Below are 27,402 nucleotides of genomic sequence, written 5' to 3'. Positions count from 1 at the left end.
CAATATGTTAGCAATTATCGCCATGGGCGCTTATTAGAGCGGGGAGCTTATTAGAGCGGGGCGCTTATTACGTCGAATATGGTAGTTTCATTTCACACCTTTGTTTTTCATCAGACGTCTTTCTTTTACTGTTCAATTGGTTGATCACAAACATGTTCTCTTGCCTTACTGTTGTGTCACATACTGTGTGTGAAGACATGTCCATACTGCGAGGGACCCCTCAACTAACTCAGCCACTAGTACAATAGACTGTAAACAATGAAAGATTCTCTGTATGAATCATTCTTCCCCCAACATAGAGAATGTAACTAGTCCCATATTAAGGATGGACACCAGTTTCAGGCCTACTAAAGTATATAAACAGAGAGCTACCAAACTACGTAATATGTACACTTTGAATAGAAATAGCCACCCAAATTACTAGTAAGACATAAAGTTTGCATCCTAATTAGAACCCGGCACATTTACAATGGAATCGAACACAATAAATCATGCAGAGCGTAACACGGTTTGTTGCAGTCTCCATTTAAACTGTGCAGGGTTCTTATAACGATGCAAAATTTATGGGATTGTGTCTTGTTCATAATTTGTGTGGCTTTTACTGTTTAAGGCATGTACCGGTACAAATTTAATAGTTTGATTGTTCTCTGCTGGTTTTCTTTGGTTTAAGTGAGATTTCTCACATGGTAATTTATATATAGCACACATACACACAAGGATTCGCTTCTTTGTCACAAAGCAATTTTTTCTTCATTATGGTACCATATTTCTTTTGTATTCTACAGCGAGGGGGGATATACTCGGTTCAGTTTGAGATCTACAGTTTTGTTATTACTGTTGTAGTCTCTTCCATTGTTTGGAAGATGAGGTGAGAATGAAATTTGCTACTGTGCATGATTTTGCTCTATGTTCTTGCCATGGTGCTATTTGCCTAAATCTATAGGGTAACATCAAACTCTCAAGGCCTTTGGTCTAAAGAGGCTTTAGAGATCACAAAAATAACCATTCAGATATTGAATAACCTGATGCGAAAATTGCATAAGAACAAGTGCTGGTAAAAAATGTCATTGATATATAGATTATCATTATCACACGTGTGTACAGGTAAGATGTGAGGTGAAACGTGGTTTAGTGTCGCATTCAAGATTATTGTACATGTATAGAGACATGTGTGTCTGTGTTTGTCTGCTTGTACTTTTCCGGACGCATGACATTTTTGTAGTGCTAGCCAACTGAGATGCCATGTCACACTTTAACAAGGATATCCCACTCCAAGGTGACTAGTCCATCTTTTATCCCCTTAATGCCGAACGCAGGGTAACAACAAGTACTATCTTTGGGTACAAGTCTTTGGGTATGGTGCATCCGTGGATCAAAACACCAACCAGCCATGGAAATTGGCACTAGTCCTACAGTCCCTACTTAATTGCCCAACAGTTAAGGTATCATAATGACTAGTAGAAAATTGCCATTTTTAATGGTTTTGCTATGTTATCATTTAAAGGACTTGTGGACTAAAAATGTAAGTTTCTATCGCTGCCAACCTTCCACTCTCCTGGCAGACACTCATTCCACAGAGACGGTCCAGTAAGATGTGAAGCTGTGTGTAACAGGGAGACATATAAAGAATCTCACCCGAGTGTCTTTTGATATCAAATATATCAACATGAGTTGATAAAAGTGGAAAAACTCGGAGGCTTGTCGAGGTGTTAGAAGACACAAGAGTGAGATTTTATTTATCATCCAACATCATTATTCAAACTTTTTAAGTTTGTAGACAGTAATAAGCAGTGTCTCAAGTGTTAAATGTACTGTTAACAGCTTAATAGCATTATGTCACCACTCGCCCCTTTCCGTAACCTGGAAGAAGACTCGTCCCCCTATTGATGAATGCGTGTATGATTTCAAGTTCTTCATCAAAGAATCCCTCAGAAATAATTTTTTATTTTACATATGTCTTGCATCTAAAAATATACCCAAGACACAGTTAAATTTGTTCAATCATACTGTATAATTCCGCATGTCCCGATGTGCTTTAAATTGCATCTGAAATATTTTTAATGTATGGGGAAATATGTGTGAACCATTACGCAACGAGTTGACAATTTTTGGGTATGCCTGTTTGCGCTAAGACGGAACCCGGTCACAAAAATGGCCACGAGATGGGCACGAGTCGCTTTTCGGCTTGTCCCTGAATAACACGAGTTGGTCATGAATGTAGCAGAGCTATGAGTGATGTCATTTGATTGTGACGTCATGGTAACCAATGAGGTCACAATGGTCTGCAAAGCATTGTGATGCAATTTCATTGCAGCGATATCTACTATGTAGATATCGCTTGATCTCACCAGCCATATCTCCTGTGGGAGCCAGTTTTGGATGATAAAAAGCTGTAAACCAGAGGGTTATTTAATAAAAAATATTTTATTTAAAGGTTTACAATGGATTTTCTGGTCATGTGTGGAAGTTTGGATAAGACATCTTGCAGATGTTTTTTAAGAATATTTTGTTTTTCAAGACAAATTGTGAGATAACATCTATTGATGAAGTGAATCTTTCCCTCATGTTTTTCAATGTCCAATCATTTCCAGATTGATGTCTTTACAAACTGAAAATCAGTAATCTGAACTTTAATGGAGATTATTTTGGTTTCCTTAATCGTTGATTTGGTTCTAACATCAAACAAACTGATAGATATGCATGCCATGGTTTAGATATTGGTATACAATCACAAGGATGCTGAAGTATCACAGTATCTCATATAATGTTATATGCAATAAATCAGCAGAGCTGATGGTCTATGCAAACAAGCAGCATGGGCATGCTTTCATTCCTTGATGGAGTTTTTCAAGAAGGTTATAGTCTTGAAAGGTTGTATGTATTATTACAAAAAATTGTTTCGATCTTTGAGTTTTAGACTAAAATGTGTTTCAGGGGAAGACGTCCAGATCTTGTTGACATTACTATTACTGTCACAATTAATACTGTTTTGCATGTTTTGTATCACTTTTTACAGTTGCTTACTGTACAGATAATTGTTGTATACAAAGAAATAGTTCAGTTTCTTTGTAGAATAAATCCTACTTTCACAATCAAGCGGAATATGCTTCTAAAGGAAAAGTTAAGGGCCACCCAATTCTTTCATACTCCTGAAGTTAATTTAAGTAAGGATAAGATTTATGGATGAACAACTTCTTTATTACAATTAGGAGCGACGTTTCAGTGTAGGCTCGTTATCGACATCATCACTACACCGAAACATCGTTCCTAATTGTAATAAAGAAGTTGTTCATCCATAAATCTTATCCTTACTTAGTACTCCCAACTTCTAAATGCCTCTCAAAGAAGTTAAAGTTAATCTGTCATGGCAAAGTAATATGAAACAATTGGATGGTCCTTAACTTTTTTTTATTTGTATAGTCAACAGTGTATACACTGTTGTTCAGCACTGAAAATAAAATGCCCCAAAATTGCAAGGAAGATTGACATCCTTTGTCCTGATTATATATTGTGTGTAAGAAATGAAGAATTGAGAAGTATAATTTATATTGCCATGTCTTTGACCAAAATGAGAAATATTCAGGAGACACCCATAGATATTCATTACAAGGTGGAGGTTCATTACCAAAAGGATTCAAGTTAGGGTTATTCTCAGGTTCTCTCATTAAGGTGACAAGTACTCCGCTGCATCTTGCCCATTAATGCAGAATTCACCGTATTGCTTTTAGATGCAAGATTGTTTTTATAAGTGCTACATGACCAAGACCATATTGAGTGCCAACAAATAGCAGTTTGTGTACACAGGCAATGTTTATGCATACAGCTGAAGCCATGTATTGAAGCATATTGTGCATGTGTGAATGCACAAGGCAGGACAGATTAACTATTGTAATACAAAAGAATGGGGTGAACCGTAACTTTATTTTGAGTAGTGTATATTGAGAGGGTGAACAACAGATGAACTCTTCAGGAAAAAGGTGAGGTCTTCACACCAAAGTCCAATACATAATGATCAAACCACTTTCTCACCAGGCAGCAGCAGCAGGATCTAAGACGTTGCTGTGAATGTTGAATTTTGTTACTCTGACAGTTTTTGGCATTTGTTCATTACATATCAGTTTCATTGTTCCTTTGTCACTACATGCCAGTCTTAGTTTTGTCTGTTACATCTTCAGTGTTTCAGTGTTATATTTATGTTATGTGGTAGGGCAGACATCCAGATGTACCCCACCTTTATTTTCACAGGTGTATAGGTGTTTATTAAATACATTTTAAGCAAATCTGACTTTGTCATATTTTTATGAAGTGAGTGTGTACGGTTTTATGCCACTCTTGGCAACATTCCAGCAATATCACGGCGGGGGGGGACACCAGAAATGGGCTTGACACATTGTTCTCATGTTGGGAATCGAAATTTGGTCTTTGGCGTGACGAGTGAACGCTTTAATCTCTAGACTACCCCACCGCCCCCTATATTTGTTTTCAAGAAGATGGTGATAGTTTTGTTCAGCCTGGTATTCACTATAATTTAGGGATAGACTTAATATCTTCCCAAATCTAACTGAAGAACACCCACTTTTTTTAATATGACTGTAGTTCTTGTACTTAATCTATAATGTCATGACAGATCAACTATAGTCATGAAAAAATTGGGTGTTCTTTAAACTTCTTTTGAGTAGTATAGCTGACAAAACATATTAAGCCATACATCTTTCCTTTGCCTTCTTGGCCAAAGTTATGGTTGAATCTTGAAGAAAAGAATGTCATCAGTTTATTAACAAAATGGACACAAAATATAATCGTTTAATACTTTATTGACGTGTAAGTGTGTAGCTAATTGCGTAGATAAAGGAAAACATGTTTCAGACATTGCATAGGAATGTTAAATAGCTCTTTCTTCACATGCTCGTATCAAATGATTTGTTTTGAAACTATACTACACAAAACAAGTTAAAGAACACCCACAATTGGAAGGCTGTGTGTTGCAATAAACACCAGCCATGATTTCTTGAAAAGAAATCGGGCGTTCTATAACTTATTTTGGGTAGTATATATATTTTTATGTACACAATTTCTCGTTTAATACAAAAATATTCAAAAATATATATACAATAAAACTGTTAACTGATATGTGTCACAGCCATACTGACAAACAATAAGCACTCATAGAAAAAAAAATCAATTCAATGAAAACAAACTACAGGATCTCTAGACTGATAATTTCCAGAAAGTACTACTCCATATATTAGAATAAGACACAGGAATAGCCATCACAAAAGATATTGCCTTGATACATACAGTGATCCCTCGATATACCGCTGTCATCGGTGTCCAAGAAACTGACCCCGCGGCGTAGGAAAGAGCGTTGTACAGATATTCCTTGCTGAGGTTCACATTACGTAATGATGGTAGTGAATGGAACAGTGGCGCAATTATTTCACAGTGGCATGGGACATGTAGATCTATGTAACACTGATCGTGTACGATGATTCAAACTGCATGCGTAAAAAAATAAAAATACTTTGTGTAAATTAATCAAAGTAGTCTGAATTATTTAACGACTGGATGTTATACATGTAGAATCTAAATAAATGTTGTTATATTTTAAGTTTTTCGGGAGAGAAAATTGGTCCGATCGCTGACCTACTCACATTATCGATCGATGACAGTGCATTACAAAGCCAAACCAGCCTTGTAACGAAACTAATGTGCAACCAAGGCTGTGATTGGTTAATAAATAATGACGTGTCAAAGTTATGAAAAACCCGGACACGGACGGCTCTCTTTATGCACTTTATGTACAATGTACCTTGACATGACGTGCGTAACTACACGGTCATTTGAGCGATTTATAAAAATTAAACACAAACACAAACGTAGATTTGAGTGGATAAGAGATATTGAAATGAATTAATGACTGATCTTGGTTGTGTTCAAATAATATGTCATGACTGCGGCTCTTGAAATTTGTGGCCTATCACACCAGCCTAATGTGCGAGGCAGAAAGACATAGTGTCACGGATTGTAATTTACATTTTTGACACTTGCAAAATCCATGGTAACGGGTAGGCTGTCGACAAACCAATGTTCAAAATTGGTTCACAATAGAATTGGAACCCATGATCAGAGTACAGGTGAGGTAGAAAGGGGTTCAAGATTACAGCACTCTTGTAGTAGTAGTAGTAGTAGTGTGTGTTTGGGTGTGGGTGTGGGTGCGCGCACGCTAGTCTGGACTAATGCCACTTTAATAGTGCCAGCGCCAGCCCACTGAGATACCTACCACTCTGACCATAAGGTAGAAGACTACTCTTTAGCCGATCATATTTGGGGACAAAATGAAAGGCGACTATGCTTGTCGTAAGAGGCGCCTACCCGGATCAGGTGGTCAGCCTCGCTGACTTGGTTGGTGCATGTCATCGTATCCCGATTGTGTGGATCGCTGCTCATGATCTCAATCACTGGACTGTCTGGTCCAAACTTGATTATTTACAGACCACCGTCATATAATTGGAATATTGCTGAGTGTGGCATTAAACAACAAAAACTAGTGAAATTGAAAATATTTTCTAACTCTATGACACTTGTTCCTACTGGCTAAATTGTTTTTCATTTCTTCGTTTACAAATTCTGTTAAAATCCTGGGACTCGTTTCACAAAGCGATCTTAGAACTATGATTATCATAAGTCAGTGTTAAAGAATGGGACTTATGATCACTGTAGTGCTAAGATCGCTTTGTGCAAGAGGACCCCTGGATGGTCAGAGAAGGAAAATAGAAACGAAACAGATTCTTTTCTGACCTGCATAAAGTTATACGAACATGTTCGCAAGTCAATCTCGTCAGTCTTGCACTTTTATGCACATTGAACCTATTTTTGCTTTGAACTATTTTACATCAAGTTTGCATTTGGAAAAGTAACAAAATAGTGTTTATAGATTTTTCTTGTTTCCACAAATTTTAGGGTTTGTAAACCATTTATTAACAAGAGTATCACCCATATGGCATTTTGTTCCCGGCTGTATGAATACTGAGCATTATACAGATATGCTGCCCTCGCGGAAGTTGGTCTTCCCGATGAGGGCGTTGATGAGCACAGTGTTGCCAGCCCTGTAGTCTTTGAGAGCTCTCTCCAACACTTCCTTGATGTTGTCCTCGTTCGTTCGGTCCAGACGATAGCCCTTCCCCCCGTAACCCTCGGCAACCACATCATAGTCGGAATACTGAAACAGGAAATAAGGTCCCCTCATTCAACTGCTAGTCTAAATTAAGACTACTTTTTTGGTCCCAGACAACTGAAGCAGATCTTGCCTTTGGACATGGATAAACATGATAAACACAGGCAAACTGGAAAAAATTGTATTTTTGGGAGATCTTCCTTTTTTTTATAGCCAAAGCAAAATACTAATTCTAACACAATGATTTTAGACATGCTCACAGATGACATCTTGACGGGGTTAACCTCTTTGGTCATATGGACATGGCATCTGACGTTGTACCAGAAGGTCCATGGTTGGTATCCCATCATAGGACTCGGAAATATTATGGCCGCTACATTGGCACCCAACAAGGGACAAGGGAGTGCTCAACAATCTGAGCAAAAGAAATCTCTGTTTCCTCTGGGGGTAGGGGGTTAGGAGGCATGGGTGGCCCAGTTGTCGCGTCGCCATTCACAGTGCAGAGTTGCATCCCTTGGGTACGCCAGAAATCTATTATTGTGGGTTTGAATCCGGGTTCGCCCCAATTATGTTTCTAGGTTTGTCAGCATCATACCCGTGCATGTGGGTTTCACCGAAGTGGTAAGCTTCTGAGACCTGCATCACTTCGGGCTTTCCACCTACATTAGCTGACACACCGCGATATAACTGGAATACTGTTAAAAGCAGCGTTAACCCCAACTCACTCACTCACTCTGGGGAGTATGTAGCAGGGCATGGTTCGAATCCGATCATACAGACAATGTTTCTTACCGCCAACTGACAGGCCACACTGCTCCCGAACATAGGCACTTGTTCCCTGGCGATCTGAGTCCAGCCAGCGTCGTTCCCCACCAGGGCCAACACAGGCACCTGAGACAGAAATGCTACTCTGTATCACACAAAAGACCATCATTAAACAACACGGACATGCTCATTTAGTTCAATTCCAAGAGTATAGACTATAATGTAATGTGAAAAACAGTGCTTGTCATATGACAAAGCAATACATGGTGCCCAGCCTAAGAAATTCGAATTTTCAAACACTAGTAGGTGTAAACCTTAATTCACTTGTCCTTAGAATTTGTAGCTAGTTGATGTTTAGTGGCCTTACAAGTCTGATAATTACATTACAACAATGAGAAAAGAATTTGGCAGTCATCACTGTTTGTAACACTTCTGAAGACTGTTCCAGGAGATGGTCACTCCTTCTTCCTTCAATTTCAGAACAAATTTATACTGACTTATACTAACTGCTTATCTCTCTCTCCCTTCAGAATAGTAGTGGAAACATCCTGTTCTGTTCCCAGAGAACAGAGAAAACATCTCACCCCAACGCACTGAGACCAGTAACGCATTACTTTTTTTTGTGCCAACCGTGTAGTTGGGAAAAAATAATCTGTTCTCATTAATCCATCAACTCTTCAGCAGATGCGGGCACCCGACACACGTGTGTTCAGAACTGCATTTGCGCAAGACTCAGAATTCTGTTGGGTGGATTAGTGCCCCTCAGCTGTGCAGGATCTGCTGAGAGTGGGTTTGTACACTTTTCAAAGGGTATGGAGAGGTAGCAGGTAACTAGTACATACCTTATGTCTTGTAAATGTATCGACCTCAGCCACACTGTAGCCCACAGTCCCATCTCCATAAATAACCCACACATCACTCTCGGGGCGACACAGCTTGGCTCCCAGGGCAAACCCTCCTCCCACGCCCAGAGTCCCAAATGCTCCTGGGTCAAGCCAGTGCAGCGGGCCACGAGGTCTGAAAGGGGAGTGAGTGACTTGTGGTCGTTGTTTATCATACAATAAAACACCATGGGAGAATAAACCATGAAGGGCGATTAACAACGACCATGAGTCGTTTATTTCTCATATGAGATATCAACATTATGTACAGCCTCTTTAAGGATGATGATGAAATGCGCAAGCTTTAAAAGTATTTACCCGTATTTTAATAATGATGACTCCCAATTTAAATCCAACCATGGCATTGTTGGACAATTCAATTTTATGCACAGATGGGTATTTTCTCACAATCAATGATGTCATGATGGAACAATGTCATGATGGAACATCCCCCGTGAATACACACAGCCTCTATGTCATTTGGTCGCTATTGGCAACCATTGAATCAAGTCATGGTCGGATTCCAGCGAGAGAGAAGCTAATATGTGCTCAGACCAATCAGCACTCAGAATACATCCCACAAACACATATTTCTCTTGCAACTTAAGCCATGACCTTGCAACGGGTACGTTTCACACAAAGTTTATGCACAGAGTTGAGCTCATTTGACTTTGTTGGTCATAAACGGCCTTATTTCAATAGCAGACTAAAATAGACACATTTCACTACTACAAAACAAGGTGGTCGTACATGTATGTAGTCATGGGTGATGGAGGAGTGAGTGAGTGAGTATGGTTTTACGCCGCTTTTAGCAATATTCCAGCAATATCACGGCGGGGGACACCAGAAATGGGCTTCACACATTGTACCCATGTCGGGAATCGAACTCAGGTCTTCTGTGTGACGAGCAAACGCTTTAACCACTAGGCTACCCGACCGCCCGGGTGATGGAGGAACGTAGCTGTAGCATATACTGTGAAGTGTTGATGAAGGGGAAGTGGGAATTACAACATGATCGGCAAAGTGTGGACAAGGATGATGCGGCTACAAGGATTGTCACATGCTGTTGGGGTATGATGACACATCAGGACAGCCAGGTCGCAACTCAGAGTTGGTTACTAGGGCTGGCTATCGATATAGATCAGAGAGATCAATAATCGCTAACTAAATATCGATCAATTATCGACGAATATCGGAGAAGGAACTTTAAGCAAATATGCAAGAAAGTCCTGAAATCAACATACCGTATCCGACGTAATAAGCACCCCACTCTAATAAGCGCTAATAATTTGCTAATATATTGGCAAGTGAACAATCCCAATTCCTTCCGATTGATCAATGTACACAAGACGTATATATTCGTGTATAATACACACTAGTGTGTTATATGCACCCTTAATTATGGGCAATTATTTTCTGGCAAAATATATCTGTCGTGTATAATACACACAGACCTTTCTTTTGTATCATTTCAGGCTGTCAGCATAAACCACGAAATTTATGATTTTTCACCAAAAGAGCGCCCCCATTTCTAATTTTGAGGGGGGGGCACGGTTGGCCCAGTCGTCTTAGGCGCCGCGATTCGCTGTGCAGAGTTGCGTCCCTTGGGCACGCCAGAAACCTATGATTGTGGCTTCGAATCCCGGTTCGCCCCGATTATGTTTCTAGGTTTGTCAGCACCATACCTGTGCTCGTGGGTTTCACCGAAGTGGTAAACGTCTGAGACCTGCATCACTTCGGGCTTTCCTCCCACATTAAGCTAACACGCCGTGATATAACTGGAATACTGTTAAAAGCGGCGTTAAACCCAACTCACTCACACTAATTTTGAGGGCGCCCTGGGCGCTTATTTCGTCGAATACGGTACATGTATTTCCTGCCACTGGTTAGCAGTTACATTTATGCATGGATTAGCAATCTTGTGAGCACTCGAGTCTGGACAAGACATATCAGTGACAGAACACTACAACCAATGATCCATTCTATCTAAGTACAACATGCACAAGTCACATGTAACCTTACAATCCTCACTTCAAGTCCTGCTAAAGGTGAGGTGAAATTGGGTTTAATGTCGCGTCCAAGATTATTGCACTTATATAGCGACGTGCATGCACGTGTAGGTGTGTGTGTGGCTGCTTGTACTAGTCCAGACTGATGCCGATTTATAGTGCTAGCTCACTGAGATACCATGCCGCAGTTTAAAGGGGAAGTGTACACGCAAAAATCACTTTCTTTCTTTTTCTAAACAAAACGCAATTTTAGAATTAGTAAGTATCTGTGTTTGAAAATATACACTCATTTTTTTTCACAGTGAAAGTAGGAAGCTCACAATAGTGTGAAAGTGATATGCCGTTCTGAGGCCTTCGTTTTACGAGCGAAATAGGCCTGAGTTATCCCCCTTAGATTATGACGTAATTGGTGCCAATTCAACTGGGTCCCTGTCTATTCTCAACGCAAAAGATATCAAGGACCAGTTTGCGGTAAAACAACATGGTCTACGACACACTCCGGCGCAGTGGTGTCTCAGCATAACACAATTCTGGCTGGCATCTGAGATGCTAGAATCACAAAACTGTACCTACCCCACGTGAAGCGGCTCTAACAAAGCATGATGACGTCATAATGTTTATCAATTGGCACCAATGACGTCATATTGCAAGGGGCATAAGCCATGGTGTTTTTGTTATGGAAATAGAACACTTGGTAAATGTGAAAAATATGAATCGTTTTAGTGCAAAAAATATGTTTATTAAATATGATGTTTTTATATTTTTGTCTATGACACTTCTATGTTAACACTTTTAATGTGGAAAAAGTACAAGAAAAAATGGTTCATTTCCGTGTGAACTTGCCCTTTAACATGAATACCCCACTCAGACACAGTATACTGACTCCGAGCCAACCAGTCCTTGTTTTAGCCCTTAATGCCGAGCGCCAGACAGGGTAACAACAAGTACAATCTTTTAACGTCTTTATGTATGACGCAGCCAGGGATCGAACCCCGGACCTTCCGCTCTCTGGGCGGACGCTCTACCACAAGACCACGGAGGCGGTCCCAAGTCCCACTAAAGCACGAGAATCAAGAAGCATTGGGATCCATCTTACCCAAGGACAACTGGGACATATACTGTCATAACAAAACTTCTCTTCACATAACGGACACATCAGCATGAGAAATACACGTGGATGAATTCTGCTCAGTAATACAGTGGAACCACCTACCTGAGGATGTATGCTGCCGTGGCCACAAAGTCTCCGCCGTCCGCTACCAAGATGGCGTCGTCAGAGAGGACCTCTTCCACCGTCATCAACACCTTCAGGGGGTTCAAGTGGTTGTCTGGGATCTCCTCTGCCTTCTGCCTGGAATCCAGACAGTGAAACCAATGAGCTCACTTGGAAACAGGTGGTCACTGAAGTGTTTAACCAGCGCAGAAGTCACAAGCTTGATGACAAGTGATCTCTGTGGCACAGTTCATTCAGTTAAATAGTTGATGTACAAGAACATCCGACTCACGTACTCTGAAAACTGACATGGTTGTTACATTCCACTGTGCACCACGTCAGTTAACACTTAATACACCAGTCATGCTCCTGAATTAATGCATGACATATGATCTAAAGAATTTCCAAATCTTATATCATTTATCAAATAAACCTACTATATGTATGTTATTATAGATGACACAAGGCTATCTCATTAAAATCAGATCTTAGTTCTCGCTACCTCTAAACAAAGATTTGAGGACATCCCATTACGGGTCACGTCAGACTGATCTTGCGCGAACTTTGACTGACCATGGAATGACCAATCAGAAGGCAGCGTTCTCGTGCTTTACGGCACTAATTTCAAATTGGCGACTACGCTTCGAAACATATTTTGACAAATTCTCGATTACAAATTTGAAACCTGAACAAAAGAACATTCTGGAATGGCTAATAGATGGTCTAGATTGTATGGATACAGTCGTTAAACCCGTAACTATCATTCGGAGTTAACGTTTTCGAGGCTGCATGATCAGAAATCACATTCTGACTGTCACTTTCATAATCTGGTAAGCGATGCTCTGATTGGTCGGATGAAAGGTCGTTCTGACGTGACCTGTAATGGGATGTCCTCAGATCTTTGTTTAGCGGTAGCGGGAACTGAGGTCTGATTTTAATGAGATTTAGATGTGGTATCATGTGTCTGGACATGTATACTTCGTTTTGCCACGGTGTCGAGAAAAACCACAAATAAAAAATGCTAGGCAGAGGCAGGAAAGTGCGTATAACTGTACATATTAAGTAGTACACTGGCTGAAAAATCATAGTTATTTAGTCTAATTTGATCACTGTCCAATTAATCAGAATTGAGTATATTGCAAAGGTCATGCAGCATTTCACATTTGAGAACATCCAGAAACTGGTATGAAAGCAGATGCTAGAATATTGGCACTTGAAATGTTCATTATATACTCACCGGCAAAAAAATGTTAACCATAGAAACATATAGAGAAGTATGTACGTTAAGAAGAGATGTTTCCAATGTTTACCGCTTAATGACAAAACTAACAATCAGTCAAGTGTTACCACAGTGTGTCTTTATCTTATTATGAAATGCAGCATGTGATTTCCAAACTTTACATGCTAATCCTGCACAAGACAAAATGGTGCATCTCAAATCATGGGTCTATGACGTCACTTGTGATGCTTTCATGTGTGTTGATTCACACATCATACAAGTATGTTTGTTTCTGCATCAAACCAATCTAGTATCTCTTGAATATGAGTAATTCTTCATATAATAACCAACATGTATGGTATTGGGTTTCTTTTGTTGATGAGTATATTTGTTCCTCTCGGAAACATTTTTCAGAATTTCAGACAGACAGACAGACAGACAGACAGACAGACAAATTTTTTCGGTACTTCAGGCCAACGGCCCATGATACAATGGAAATATACTGTATATATATTTGCATGCTGAGTAGATTTAATAATGATTTACCGTTCCACACTGTGTTTCCTTTCGATGTTCATGACTTGGGAGGGAAATTTACCTAAGCCTTTAATAATTTGTTCGTTTTCAGCTGACATAAGTCTTATAAAATTCTCAATAGAGGGAGGGGTAACGAGACCCTTGGGAAAAGATTTTTCTTCTTGCTCTAGAATACTGAATTTCAAACAAACTAGATACATGTCTCCGTACTTACTTGTTGGCTACCTCCTTCTCTTCATCCCGGTCTCTCAAGGTTTTCACCCAGTCAGGATCACACTTGTACCCTCTCATCCCCCGGGCAACTTCCACCATGAACGAGCCAACATCCCCCTGGACTGCCAGCGTCGGCTTCCAGAACATGTCCGAGTTCTACAAAACACAAAGAGACATCAAGCATAACTGCTGGAGGTTTTCAAGTTTTAGAAGTGACGATAATAAAACTGATAATGGAGACCAATACATCTCATCTTGCTATGAAGACAACAGTGTAAAATGTCAACAAGGAAAGCCACTCAAAAGCTCTGACATTCAGTTTTCGTTTGGTTTGGTTTGTTGTTTAACACCGCACTCAGCAATATTCCAGCTATATGACGGTGGTCTGTAAATAATCGAGTCTGTACCAGACAATCCAGTGATTATTATCATGAGCAACGATCCACGCAATTGGGATCGATGACATGCATCAGCCAAATCAGTGAGCCTGACCACTCGATCTCGTTAGTCGCCTTTTACGACAAGCGTAGTCGCCTTTTATGGCAACATTTTCTGCATAAATGTACTGAGGACTAACACTAAATTCTACACTTGTGAAAAAGCTATGATGTCATCTAAAGATGAAACATACATTCCAAAGTTCAGCTTCAAAAGTCTTGTAGTTTCAGAGGGTAAGACATTTACACAGCAAAACCTGCATATTAATTGAGAGAATTTAAGAGCATTAGCCCTTAATAAGAGACCAATAAATGTAACAGCAATCTAAAAATGAAATCCAGGCTCACCTTGTAGAGTTGATCCTTGTCTCTATTCACAGCAATGATCTTTGAACGGCGGCTAAGAACACGTCCATAGCCAAGGCGGAAATCACAGATAGCACCTGCAAAGTTGAAAATCATTGTTAGTCTTGAATAATACCTCTCCCAGTTTACAAGGGCCACAGGACCTCATAAAGCAAGATAATAAAGGAATCCATCTGACCATAACCAGTTGCTGTGGACCCTCAGGTGCGTCTCCTCAATCAATGACATTCTTCCTATGTTATATACCACCATCCTCCCCAGGCAAGGGAGATAACTGACTGTTAAGGTCAAGTTTCCAGCCTTGCTGAACTAGGCTGCAATTATGGAGTGATGTTTTGGCTGGACTAACGAGTCTATGTATAGTCCAATAAAAATTACGTTAAAAAAATTGACATTCAGTTTGTCAACTGCTGTGCACATTTCGATTGATTGCAGGATTTGTAAAGGATGTGTACCACCAACTCAACGCCAACAGATATTTTCCAAATCTCTCAATGCTTTTAATCAAGGTGCTCAAGTGATTTGATGCACTTCGCAAAGTAAAACCCATTTTATTACAATATGGATCTCTATAATCGATCTGATCGTCTTGACTGGGTGCCGCCATTTGTTGAAAGCAAATGCAAGTGATATGAGATGTGGAATCTTATAGGTCAAAGGAGGGACATCGAAGGGACATAACTCATAACAGCCACTGCTGGCCCATGGATCAAGCCCAAAAATTCCAGCCTAGTTTAGCAAGGGTGGAAACTGGACTTTTACAGTCAGTTAATGCCCTTGCCTTGGGAAGATGATACACCCACAGTTTGTGCCTACCTGCCAGGACAACCACGTCAGCCTCTCGGAGAGCATCCCTCCTGTGCTGACGGACCTGGATCTCACTCGACTTTCCCAGCAGCCCTCGGGACATCCCACCCAGGAAACAGGGGATCCCCAAACTCTGGAAAAATGCCAGATACGTGTACACACATTTAAAACCACATCTATACAAATATCATCCACATCAAGGCCGGATCCAGCATTTCTAAAAGGGAGGTCCAGATGTCAAAATCCTCTTTCAGATAATTTTACTGATGTGTGATAAGGAACACTTCCAGCCGTTCATCAGCTGCAGCATCTCACCTCGATGGCCTTCTTCAGGTCCTCCACTGGGGTGGGAGGCAGGGTGGACTGACTTCCCAGCAGAATCACGGGCTTCTTGGCTCTGGACAACATCTCTATACTCTTTTGTACTGGAGACAAACACATTGAAAACACATGATGATGAGGTATACTTGGGTGGAAGAGTGTGTGAACATTGTTTAATGCTGGAGTCAGCAATGAGTGAATGAGTGAGTGAGTGGGTGGATGGGTGAGTTAGTGGGTGGGTGGGTGAGTTAGTGGGTGAGTGAGTGAGTGAGTGAGAGTGAGAGTGAGCGAGTGAGAGTGAGTGAGAGAGAGAGCGACGGGTGAGTGAGTGAGAGTGAGTGAGTGAGTGAGAGAGAGTGAGAGTGAGTGAGGAGTGAGCGAGTGTGAGAGTGAGTGAGAGAGTGAGTGAGTGAGAGTGAGTGAGTGAGAGAGAGAGCGACGGGTGAGTGAGTGAGAGAGAGTGAGTGAAGAGTGAGTGAGTGTGAGAGTGAGTGAGAGAGTGAGAGTGAGTGAGGAGTGAGTGAGAGAGAGTGAGAGAGAGGAGTGAGTGAGAGAGAGTGAGAGTGAGGAGTGAGTGAGTGAGAGAGTGAGAGTGAGTGAGTGAGTGAGTGAGTGAGTGAGTGAGTGAGTGAGCGAGTGAGTGAGAGAGTGAGGAGTGAGTGAGAGAGAGTGAGAGTGAGTGAGTGTGAGAGTGAGTGAGTGTGAGAATGAGTGAGTGAGTGAGTGAGTGAGAGAGTGAGAGTGAGTGAGGAGTGAGTGAGAGAGAGTGAGAGTGAGTGAGAGAGTGAGAGTGAGTGGGTGAGTGAGTGAGTGAGAGAGAGTGAGTGAGTGAGTGAGAGAGAGAGAGAGTGAGTGAGAGTGAGAGAGAGTGAGTGAGTGAGAGAGTGAGTGAGTGAGTGAGTGAGTGAGTGAGTGAGAGAGAGAGTGAGTGAGTGAGTGAGTGAGTGAGTGAGAGAGAGAGAGTGAGTGAGTGAGAGAGAGAGAGTGAGTGAGAGAGTGAGGAGTGAGTGAGAGAGAGTGAGAGTGAGTGAGGAGTGAGTGAGTGTGAGAGTGAGTGAGTGTGAGAATGAGTGAGTGAGTGAGTGAGTGAGTGAGTGAGTGAGTGAGTGGGAGTAGCCTGTAAGTAATTGGGTCTGGACCAGTTGAACCCGTGAATAAAAACATCAAGATGATCCAGGCATGCTGACAGTACACAGTGACACACTATCAGCCTCGTCCCAGGTCTGTACCACTTTATCCATACGTTACTCCTCTCTTACCACAGGCATGATGAGGTACTGGGGACCTAGTCTGACTTGTAGTCCCCACAACAGTACAAGATAAAGATGAATTATTCAGTAAAATGTCTCAATATACTGTAAGGACATGGCGACAATTTCTATAATCTATTATTAATGAGTATTGTGAAATGAATGTGAATGTGTGGTCCTATTTAATTTGTTCAAAGAATTATTAAATGGGTCCTTTTGGACTTTCCACTTTGTATAAATTCTTTTCTGAACATCTGATATGGACTGAACGCAAAATACAAATTTGATATGTATATGGATACTGAAGTGAAGGAACTTTATTTAATATTATTGTCGGTAGTTTGAAGAGATGCAGTTTCTTATAAGATAGATATTATTACTGATTCTAAAGAATCTAAAGTTTGACATGTTACTGTGTGTTTTGGCCGGACCTTCATATCTCTCATCAGGACCCTTAAACTTCAATACAGGAGTACCTAGCAGCCATGTATGAAAGAAACACAACCTACTCTGGGATCTAGTTGCCATGGGCCTCTCCACCTTCAAGGGAGTCATCTCCCTTTCTTCAAATGCTCCAGCAAACAGGTCATTAAGATGATTTTGTAAATACCTATAATGATGGAAAATCAATTTTACAAAATAAACTCCATTGTTGTGCCACCACATTATCACTGGTGACATTTACATTTCAAACAATGCTACACTTGTATTTAAAAAGTACTTCAAAATATATTAAAATATTATAAAAACCTTTCAAATATGTCATTTGTACATCACATAGTAGGCAAGGAATAAAAAGATATATATTTAACAAAATACAATTTAAGAGTCATTGCACTTATATTGTCCATTATAATATCAGTTTGTCAGTCAATAACTAGAAAATGAAATGATTGTTGTTCTTAACATTGTTTAATGTCACATTTAGCAATATTCCAGCTATATTCGTTTGGCCTTTATAAAAACAACACACTCCTGGACCAGACAAACCAGTGATTGATAAGTGAGTGAGTTGTGTTTCAACACCGCTTTGAACAGAATTCAAGTTATAACATAGGGTGTCAGCTTAATGTGGGAGGAAAGCCCGAAGTGATGCAGGTCTCAGACTCAAGAGCATGAGTATGGCTCTGACAACCAAGAAACATCATTGGGGTGACCTGGGATTCGAACCCAAAATCAAAGGTTTCTGGCATGCCCAAGGGATGCAACTCTGCACAGCAAATTGCAGCGCCTTAGATGACTGGGCCACCTGTGCCCCTTGATTTCATGGGCAATATCTCACACTGTCAAGGTTTTTTATTTTCTTTATTGTTTAACACAGCTCACAGCTATATTCCAGCTATGTGATGGCAGTCAATAGATAATCAAGTTTGAACCAGACAATCCAGTGATTGACAGCATCAGCATCGATCCACGCAATTATGTCATGATGACAAGCATTCATGAGAGAGAGTGAGTATGGTTTTGCGCCGCTTTTAGCAATATTCCAGCAATATCACGGAGGGGGACACCAGAAATGGGCTTCACACATTGTACCCATGTCGGGTATCGAACCCAGGTCTTCGGCATGACGAGCCAACGCTTTAACCACTAGGCTACCCGACTGCCCCCATGCATCTAGGAAGTCACAGAGCCTGACCACCCGATCCCATTAATCGCCTCTTATTCCAAGCATCGGGTGTTGAAGACCTTTCCTAACCCAGTTGAAGTAAGCAAACACGCATAGGTTACTTGGAACCTGGAATCCCTATGAACTAAACATGAAGCTCACCAGTTAATCACTTTCTGTACAAGTCCGCCAGCCTTGTCCTTCATTCCGATCTCTTTCTTCACCATGGCGTAGGGATACAGTGTGTCAATGGGGAACTCGATAAACACTGGCCCTGGAGGACATTGTAACAAGAACTTTGTGTCATCAAATATGCTGAATTTATAACAGATTAGGTAAGTATTTATTACATAATTTGCAACCCCTTCCTACATTTTGGTTTGTTTTGTTCTGTATGTTATTTAACACTGTACTCAGCAATATTCCAGTTATATGAGAGCATTCTGTAAACAATCGAGTCTGGGCCAGACAATCCAGTGATTGACATCATGAGCATCAATCCATGCAATTGGAATATGATGATATGCATCAACCTAACTTAAGCATTGTTAAGTCAGCGAGCCTAACCACCAGATCCCATTAGTCGCCTCTTACGACAAGCATGGGTTGCTGAAGACCAATAATAATCCAGATGTTCATGATGTCTTGCAGCATTTAAGATATTCCAGGCTGTGCACTACTTTTTCTCATAATACTTCTTTGTCAACAGTTTGTCATCAACATTCCTCTTAAACATGTTCATAACATCACAAAATAAAGTATATAAACACAGTGCATAGTGTGCACTTCAGTATAATGTGCCTCCCCCATTTTTGGGGTACAAGTTTTGTAGACAAGGACTATTTCATATCTTGTGGGCAGTAAAATACATTGTACCATTTTACTTGAATTTCCTGTTTAGCTAGGCATTGTTTTGTTTGCAGAGATTACTGTGTGTTTTTGTCTAATAAAATAAGACTACTGCTAATTTAGCAAAAGGCAGGGTACCTTTTGATATGATGCAACCAGTGGTTCAAACTACCAACATTCCCCTTCATGGGGAAAGGCTCTATGCACCACACCAGGGAAGCAATCCATATGTGAAAGGAAAGCCCAATGAGCATCAATCAGGTTATAAGTCGTTACTATTATGGTGAAGCCACACAATGGTGCTGTATATTTATAGGAAGAACATTGATTTAGTTCAAGGTGGGATTCAAACTCATGACCATTGGATCCTGACACTAATAAGGGAGACAACTCCTACCTGGAGTTCCAGACTGGGCCACCTGAAGTGCTTTCCGCACAGTGGGAACGATCTCTCGGATCTTCGTTATTGTCGCACAATATTTACACAAAGGTTTAAATAGAGACATCTGGTCTATATCTTGAAGAGCTCCACGACCCTGAAATTGTCAACATACCTACAATGAGACAAAACATGCTAAAACGAGGAAAATGGAAGAGTACAAATTCATAAAATTGACACATGAATACCGTTTCGCCATATTGGAACCCTGCTCCAATAAACGTCCCCTGACCAAAAACCAATAATTTACATGCGAGTCCACATTTGCTTGTGTCTATTACACATGTTACAAAGAAAACAGCAGCACAGATGGAGCAAATATACACCTCTTCTGATGCGAAATTCTGAGTTCATTTTCAATATAGGTGAGGTGAAATGGGGTTTAACGTCGCGGCCAAGATTATTGCACTTATATAGCGACGTGCATGCAAGTGTATGTGTTTATGTGTGTGTGGCTGCTTGTACTAGTCCAGACTGATGCCTATTTATAGTGCTAGCTCACTGAGATACCATGCCACAGTTTAACATGAATACCCCACTCAGACACAGTATACTGACTCCGAGCCAACCAGTCCTTGTTTTAGCCCTTAATGCCGAGCGCCAGACAGGGTAACAATAAGTACCATCTTTTAACGTCTTTTGGTATTACGCGGTCGGGGATCGAACCCGGACCTTCCGCTCTCCGGGCGCACACTCTACCAAGAGACCACTGAGGCGGTCATATGTTACACAGAAAACAGCAGCACCGATGGGGTAAATATACACCTCTCCAAAAGTATCGCACCACCACATTTGAAGCGAAATTCCGAGTTCATTTTCAATGCGCAGATTTTCAAATGGTACACTGTGTGTTGACACATCATCTTCCTTTTGAATGGTAGCCACACTGAGCACACTGGAGCAGGATTCATTGGTCTGATGAGAGTCGGGTTTTATTGCACCACACTGATGGTAGGCCTCGTGTCTAGAGGCCAAGAGGAACATTTTTATCATCAGTGAAACCTCCAGGAAACAATGACATGTGGTGGCGGCTCAGTGATGGTCTGGGGAACTTGCTCCTGTGATTGTAAACTGGATTTGGTCACAGTTCAGGGGACATTTAATGGACAAAGGTACCATTCTTGAAGGTTTTGTTGTGCGTTGTTTTGATAACCATGCACTTGCCACTCGTCCTGTCATAATGGAAAACAATGCCCGACCCCGACTGACTATCTCCAGAACATGGATACTCTTGAAGCCCAGACATGAATCCAATCGATCATCAATGGGATCATTTGGGGCATAGGTAGTCTGTCTTACAGACCCTGATACAAATATATCAAATACAGCCCATGCAAGTCTATAATGTTTGGCAAGTCTATAATGTTTGGCAAGTCTAGATTACTGCAGTATCAAATGAAAAGAGTCTCTGGGCTCCCTTTTATTATATTTTTTTTAAGATAATTGAACAACTGGGTTTTTTTCTGTACGGTATGTTCATTTCAGAGACGAGATGTTAGTCTAGGGCATAGGGGTACAGCCCTGAATTCTACCCACTTGTGTCCAACTTGGCATCATTGACCACTCCAATCTGTGAACTGTTGTTGGTTCAATTATTTTATTGCCTTTGAACTTCCTTAATGCCATTCAACAGAATAAACATATATACTGTGTGTTGTTTTTAGGAAAACACTGTTTATAGTTAGTAAGGAAGTGCTTGACTCAGTGCTAATAAGTGGTGCTATTTGCTGTTTGATTGGATCAAGGTAAGGATATGTATTGGTGGGGGAGTGCGCATTGATTTTGAGTCACATTTTTGGCTTGGGGTCAGCAGTCATATTAATTTGGAGACGCATTAATTCCAAGATTTAGAGTACATATTTTATGTGAACAACAAACACTGGCATGTTTTCAAGTTTTCGAGAACCAGTACTGTTTTTCATTTTGATCTGGAAACCTTAACGAAAGTATACATATTTGGAGCTGACATGTATGAGGAAGAGATTAGTATGTACATGACGTGTAGCCAAAAGGAGATGTAGAAGTGCTGTTGTTACCTTTAACAGAGTGGCAGCAGCGCCACCTATGAGGAGAAGTGGTGACTCAGCCATCTGGGCATTCTTGACAGCAGTCACAGTATTGGTGAGGCCTGGAAAACAATCCACCCGATCATCATCATGTCTTCATGACTCTTGATGCAAATAGTGTAGATCATTTTATGTATTTACTTCCTGAAAGCGTGTTCGGTATACTGCATGATTATTACTCTTGTATACATAACGTTCCTCCTTCATGAGTGAATACATACGGCTGCTTGGCAGTGCAGATGCTATTGTGATGATCCGCATCAAGACATGGCCAGGTTCCAGTTATAGGGAAACCGGCGATCACTCAGACAAGTGAGCGCTAAGATTACAACGTACAAACGGTGAGGGAAACCGGCGATTACTCAGACCAGCGAGCGCTACGATTACAACGTACAAACGGTGAGGGAAACCAGCCATTACCCAGACCAGTGAGCGCTACGATTACAACGTACAAACGGTGAGGGAAACTGGCGATTACTCAGACCAGCGAGTGCTATGATTACAACGTACAAATGGTGAGGGAAACCGGCGATTACTCAGAAAAGCGAGCGCTAAGATTACAACGTACAAACGGTGAGGGAAACCAGCGATTACTCAGACCAGCGAGCGCTAGGAGTACAACGTACAAACGGTGACGGAAACCAGCGATTACTCAGACAAGTGACCGCTACCGTTACAACGTACAAATGGTGAGGGAAACCGGCGATTACCCAGACCAGTGACCGCTACCATTACAACGTACGAACGGTGAGGGAAACCAGCGATTACTCAGACAAGTGACCGCTACCCTTACAACGTATGAACAGTGTAACTCTGTGTGAAACTGGCAGGGTTCATGCATGCACTAGGACAGGTTGGACTTCATTGAGTCGTAAGCTGTTGTCAATATGGCCACTATTAAAGCATACACATATGCAGGCTAAAACTGATCTGTGTGACTACTGTGAAGTACCTGGTCCTGCTGTTACTGCAGCAACTCCCACTGTCCCTGATAAACGGGCAACAGCGTCAGCCGCAAACACCGCCGTCACCTGGCCGATAAAACAACAACAGTACAATATTTCCTCTAATGAGAATAGGAGCTAATAAGGCTTATGTAATTTCCTTTTCACTTCGTATCACAAACACAAAATGCAATTTAGGAAAACTAGTCAAACAAGTCACTGAGTCTGATCACTCAAATCAATCAAGATTCCAATTCTAACCTGGAATCCCGAAAGTTCGCAAATTGGATGCCTCTTACAGCTAGCATTGGGGTGGTGGGGACACATTCTACCCATGGGGTAACCAGCCCTCATTTTATCCGGTTAAAGCATGGGAAGAGTGACCTGGGATTTCCTACAGGGCATGTTCAGTCTAACTAATACACATAACTGTATATTTATTGATTCTGCCATCCCTGTTACAACTTTCATATTACTTATCTATTACCGTATTCGACTTAATAAGCACCCAGGGCGCTCTCAAACTTAGAAATAGGGGGCTCTTATTAGAATATCATTTTGGTGTGAAAAAAAGATTAATTTCCTGGTTTATGCTGACAGCCTGAAATGTTTATGTACGACAGATATATTTTTCCAGCATTTAATTGCCCATAATTGAGGGTGCATATTACACATGAAGGCATATTATACACAAATAAATAGGTCTTGTGTACATTGATCAATCGGAAGGGGTGCTAATTGGGATTGTTCACTAGCCCATATATTAGCAAATATCGCCGTGGGCACTTATTAGAGTAGGCGCTTATTACGTCGAATACGGTAACTATTAACACCTGTTCCCACTAGAACCTGTTCAGCCTTATCTTCAAGAATCATCTCTTTTCCTTACATGAAGCGACCCATTTATTATTGATCTAATAATTTATTCTCATTCAGTCTACTCTAGTTATCTAATTTGATCATTTATACAAATATTTATTTATTTGTTTATTTGATATTACCATCTCCTTGTTTTATTTATTCACCTACTTCCTTTATCTTACCGTTATTATTTTTGAGAATCTATTGCAATGTACCGTCAACTTTTCAATAATTTACCTAATTTACAATTGCCATTGTTACCATGGTAACTACTCACGCCCAAGACCAATACTACTTGTTTCTGATATAACCACTTACACGAAAAAACCTGTTCACTGCTATCACTGCCACTAACATATATTAACATGTACTATGCTCACTAAATACAAAAGTAAAAGTGTTTAACGCTCTGCTACTTTATTGTGTATACATATAGAATACTAAACGGGCTCCCATGTAAAACCGATTTTATGAAACAGTGAATAGTTCTGGTATAAGTTTAATAAAATTTGTATTACACGGGGGCGAGTTTAGTATTTTATTTATTACTTGACATTTATAACTCTTTTTGGAATTTCACTGCCGTGTGTGAATAGTTGAATAGGCTGAATAGGCAGACACCTAAACGATCCACAGCATAATCCAATTGAGTTTAAAAGAATAATACTTCAAACATGTCAAAAGTTGACACGTATTAATTTAATACCATACAAAGGCCCACCTTTAGAATTCAGGCGTCTGTTCCACAAAGTTATCGAAGCGCTAAGGTTATCGTAACTCACATACTTCAACTTACTCGTTGCGCTACAGTACGATCGCCTTGTGGAATGGGCCCCGCACCACAAAGTTTACAACCACGTCACAATACTCTATGATGTAATTTGTGGAATTTTGCTGCGAGATCCACTGGAAAAACAGTACATTAACACACGCTTTGGTATAACACAATGTGTAATACAGCTGTACGTTTATTGATCTCTTCACGGGCAAGTAATAAATGATTGTTAATATGTTTATAAACAAACCTCATGTCTTGTATCAACGACCCGTATTCCCAGCCTCTCACAGGCCACCAGTATGGGGGAAATATGGCCGCCGACCAGAGTAAACACATACTTCACTCCATGTTCCTGGGATAAACAAATAAACAGAGATAGAGTCACCAAGTTCTGTATTTTCTGGAATATCTGCAATATTAGATTAATATGACATCATAACCATGATAGAACAGTACTACAAGAATATTCAACCATAAATAACAAGTTTGACAAAAACAGCATTCATATTTCATGAGTTACCTAAGCAGGATTAATCTGTACATATGCCTACATTGTGTTCTTGTTTTCTCCCCTCATGATGGTGTAGTGATTGTAAGTGTAACCATGGCAACATGGTCATAATGGTGTAGAGATTGTAAGTATAACCATGGTAACATCATCATGATCATATATTTACCTTCAGAACATCTGCTACTATGTCTCCACCATTTCTCTTGGTTTGTGCATCAACCTACAATATCATCATGATCATAAGTGAGACAAATAAAGAACAGTTCAAAACAATATCACATGAATATGATACACACTAATCAAAAGAATTTAAAGACCATCTGATTCTTTCATATTACTATCATTAATCTGTCAGGTCATGACAGTATAGAGGCTTGAAAATAGGGAACAAGACAACATATGCTACAGTATATATGTATGCTATGACAGATTAACTATAGTAATATGAGTGAGTTCGGTTTTACGCCGCCTTTAGCAATATTCCAGCAATATCACGACGGGGGACACCAGAAATGGGCTTCACACATTGCACCCATGTCAGGAATCTAACCCGGGTCTTCTGCGTGACAATCGAACGCTTTAACCACTAGGCTACCTGACTGCCCCTATAGTAATATGAAAGAATAGGGTGTTCTTCAACTTCTTTTGAGTAGTATATATCTTTGGTTTCCCTATTTTCAGGCCTCTATGTTCATTCGTTGTCCTGAAACTTCCTACATATGTATATAAACACTATTCTGGCATAGAATGTTAGCATGAAAGTCAAGGTGGGTCCCCATATTCAAATACTATAGCAGCAAATCTTTTGATTTTGAAAACTGCTATGAGATATAAACATGTGGAATAGGTTGATTTAATCATAAATAAATTACAAGTGAATTCATGTCATTCGATTGGCTAACCAAGCAGTCTGTGAAGATATTATTGTTGACATATATATCTATAAGAAGTGACTTCACATATGTTCTTGCGTTTAAGGAATTATAACCAAAACCATCTGGTGTGCACATTTTGCATACATCTGATACATGGGTTTACATAGTATGCACACATGTCTTTACAATTATTTCAACACAAAAAAATATTGAAGACAATTTAAGTGATGACTCTTTCCCCATCATGCTTTCTTTAGTACTGAAAATTCCTTATTATTTGGGGGCCGAACCCTATGGATCATAAAGGGACATTTGATCTGAAATGTGGTCCAGGGGCTGAGGATAGACCCTATCCATACTCCCGAGGCAAGGGAGTTAACTGATGATAAAATGTCCAGTTTCCATCCTTGCCATACTAAGCTAGAGTTATATTTTGACTGGACAAATGAGTCCACAAATAGTTCACTCACAAATCATGTAACGAAATTGACATCTGGCTCATCAAATGCTGTGCAGATTTTGGTCGATTGCAGGATTTGCAACCTATTACCGTCAAGTTGGAGTTGACAGATATTTTTCAAACCCTTTTATGTTTTTAATCAAGGTGCTCAAGTCATTTGATGTTGGAAAAAGGACTTTTATTGAACGTTAACTTTCTTGCCTTGGGAAAATGACTCAAACCTTAACACAACTAGCTAACCCTAAAGTTAGAAGAGGCATGAGAGGTCTGTGAAGCTAGAGCCACAACCAGCAGCTGAGCTAATAAAGGCCATAAGAAAACAATATTGAATTATAAAGATCCAAAATATGTGGCTGTTTTTCGTCAAATAATAATTTGGTTCTGCAAGTTTTGACAAGTGCCAAATAAGTTTTAACAGGTCAATAGATCAAACTAGTTTTACCACAACAGTTTTTCTCTCAATGTTCAGTTTCATATCAATATCTGACCAAAGCAGCTAACTTTTGAAAAATCATGTAAGATGTAAGAACGCATTGCTATATTCAAAAAGACATGACATAGACAACATGTCTGATGGACACGGACAGCACTAAGGTACAAAGTTCACAATCTAAATATTCTCAATTCTATAAACAATTCTGTGATATCACGGATGGCTAAGAGGCACACCTTATGGAACCATTGATAGAAAATCCCAAAACGTTTCAGCAAGAAGACAACGCCGATTGTAGCAGCTGACAAGCTAACGGGAACTGCAAAATTTGTAAAATTCTTCTGCAAGTCTCCAAAGTAGCGATCCCATGACGCCATGTTGAAGG

The 27,402-nt window shown here is 40.3% G+C and overlaps 1 protein-coding gene across 1 annotated transcript; it reads right to left on the bottom strand.

Annotated features, from left to right (window-relative positions):
* Positions 1-4,798: 4,798 nt before the first annotated feature.
* On the bottom strand, positions 4,799-27,394 carry LOC139462229 (2-hydroxyacyl-CoA lyase 2-like). Its single transcript, XM_071243823.1, has 16 exons — positions 27,254-27,394; positions 25,416-25,469; positions 24,986-25,090; positions 23,108-23,186; positions 22,126-22,217; positions 20,048-20,186; positions 18,964-19,075; positions 17,702-17,802; positions 15,937-16,046; positions 15,631-15,754; positions 14,797-14,891; positions 14,013-14,167; positions 12,043-12,180; positions 8,782-8,956; positions 7,967-8,065; positions 4,799-7,219 (listed from the first exon to the last, which is right to left on the bottom strand). Exons 1-16 carry the CDS (start codon positions 27,392-27,394, stop codon positions 7,034-7,036), a joined length of 1,905 nt encoding a protein of 634 aa, XP_071099924.1. The 3' UTR covers positions 4,799-7,033.
* Positions 27,395-27,402: the final 8 nt, after the last annotated feature.

Source organism: Haliotis cracherodii, unplaced genomic scaffold (assembly GCF_022045235.1).
Source record: "Haliotis cracherodii isolate W230 unplaced genomic scaffold, xgHalCrac1.p SCAF_15, whole genome shotgun sequence".
Taxonomy (NCBI): domain Eukaryota; kingdom Metazoa; phylum Mollusca; class Gastropoda; order Lepetellida; family Haliotidae; genus Haliotis; species Haliotis cracherodii.
The sequence above is the reverse complement of the archived record's forward strand: the minus strand, read 5'-3'. Positions and strand labels throughout refer to the sequence as shown.

Excerpts from the sequence above, each read along its gene's own strand:
- LOC139462229 (XM_071243823.1), bottom strand. The coding sequence starts at position 27,394 with ATGGCGTCATGGGATCGCTACTTTGGAGACTTGCAGAAGAATTTTACA. Across the intron at positions 23,187-24,985 it reads TCGTTGATACAAGACATGAG|GTGACGGCGGTGTTTGCGGC; the intron begins GTTTGTTTATAA and ends TTTATCGGCCAG. Across the intron at positions 12,181-14,012 it reads GAGAAGGAGGTAGCCAACAA|GCAGAAGGCAGAGGAGATCC; the intron begins GTAAGTACGGAG and ends TCTGGATTCCAG.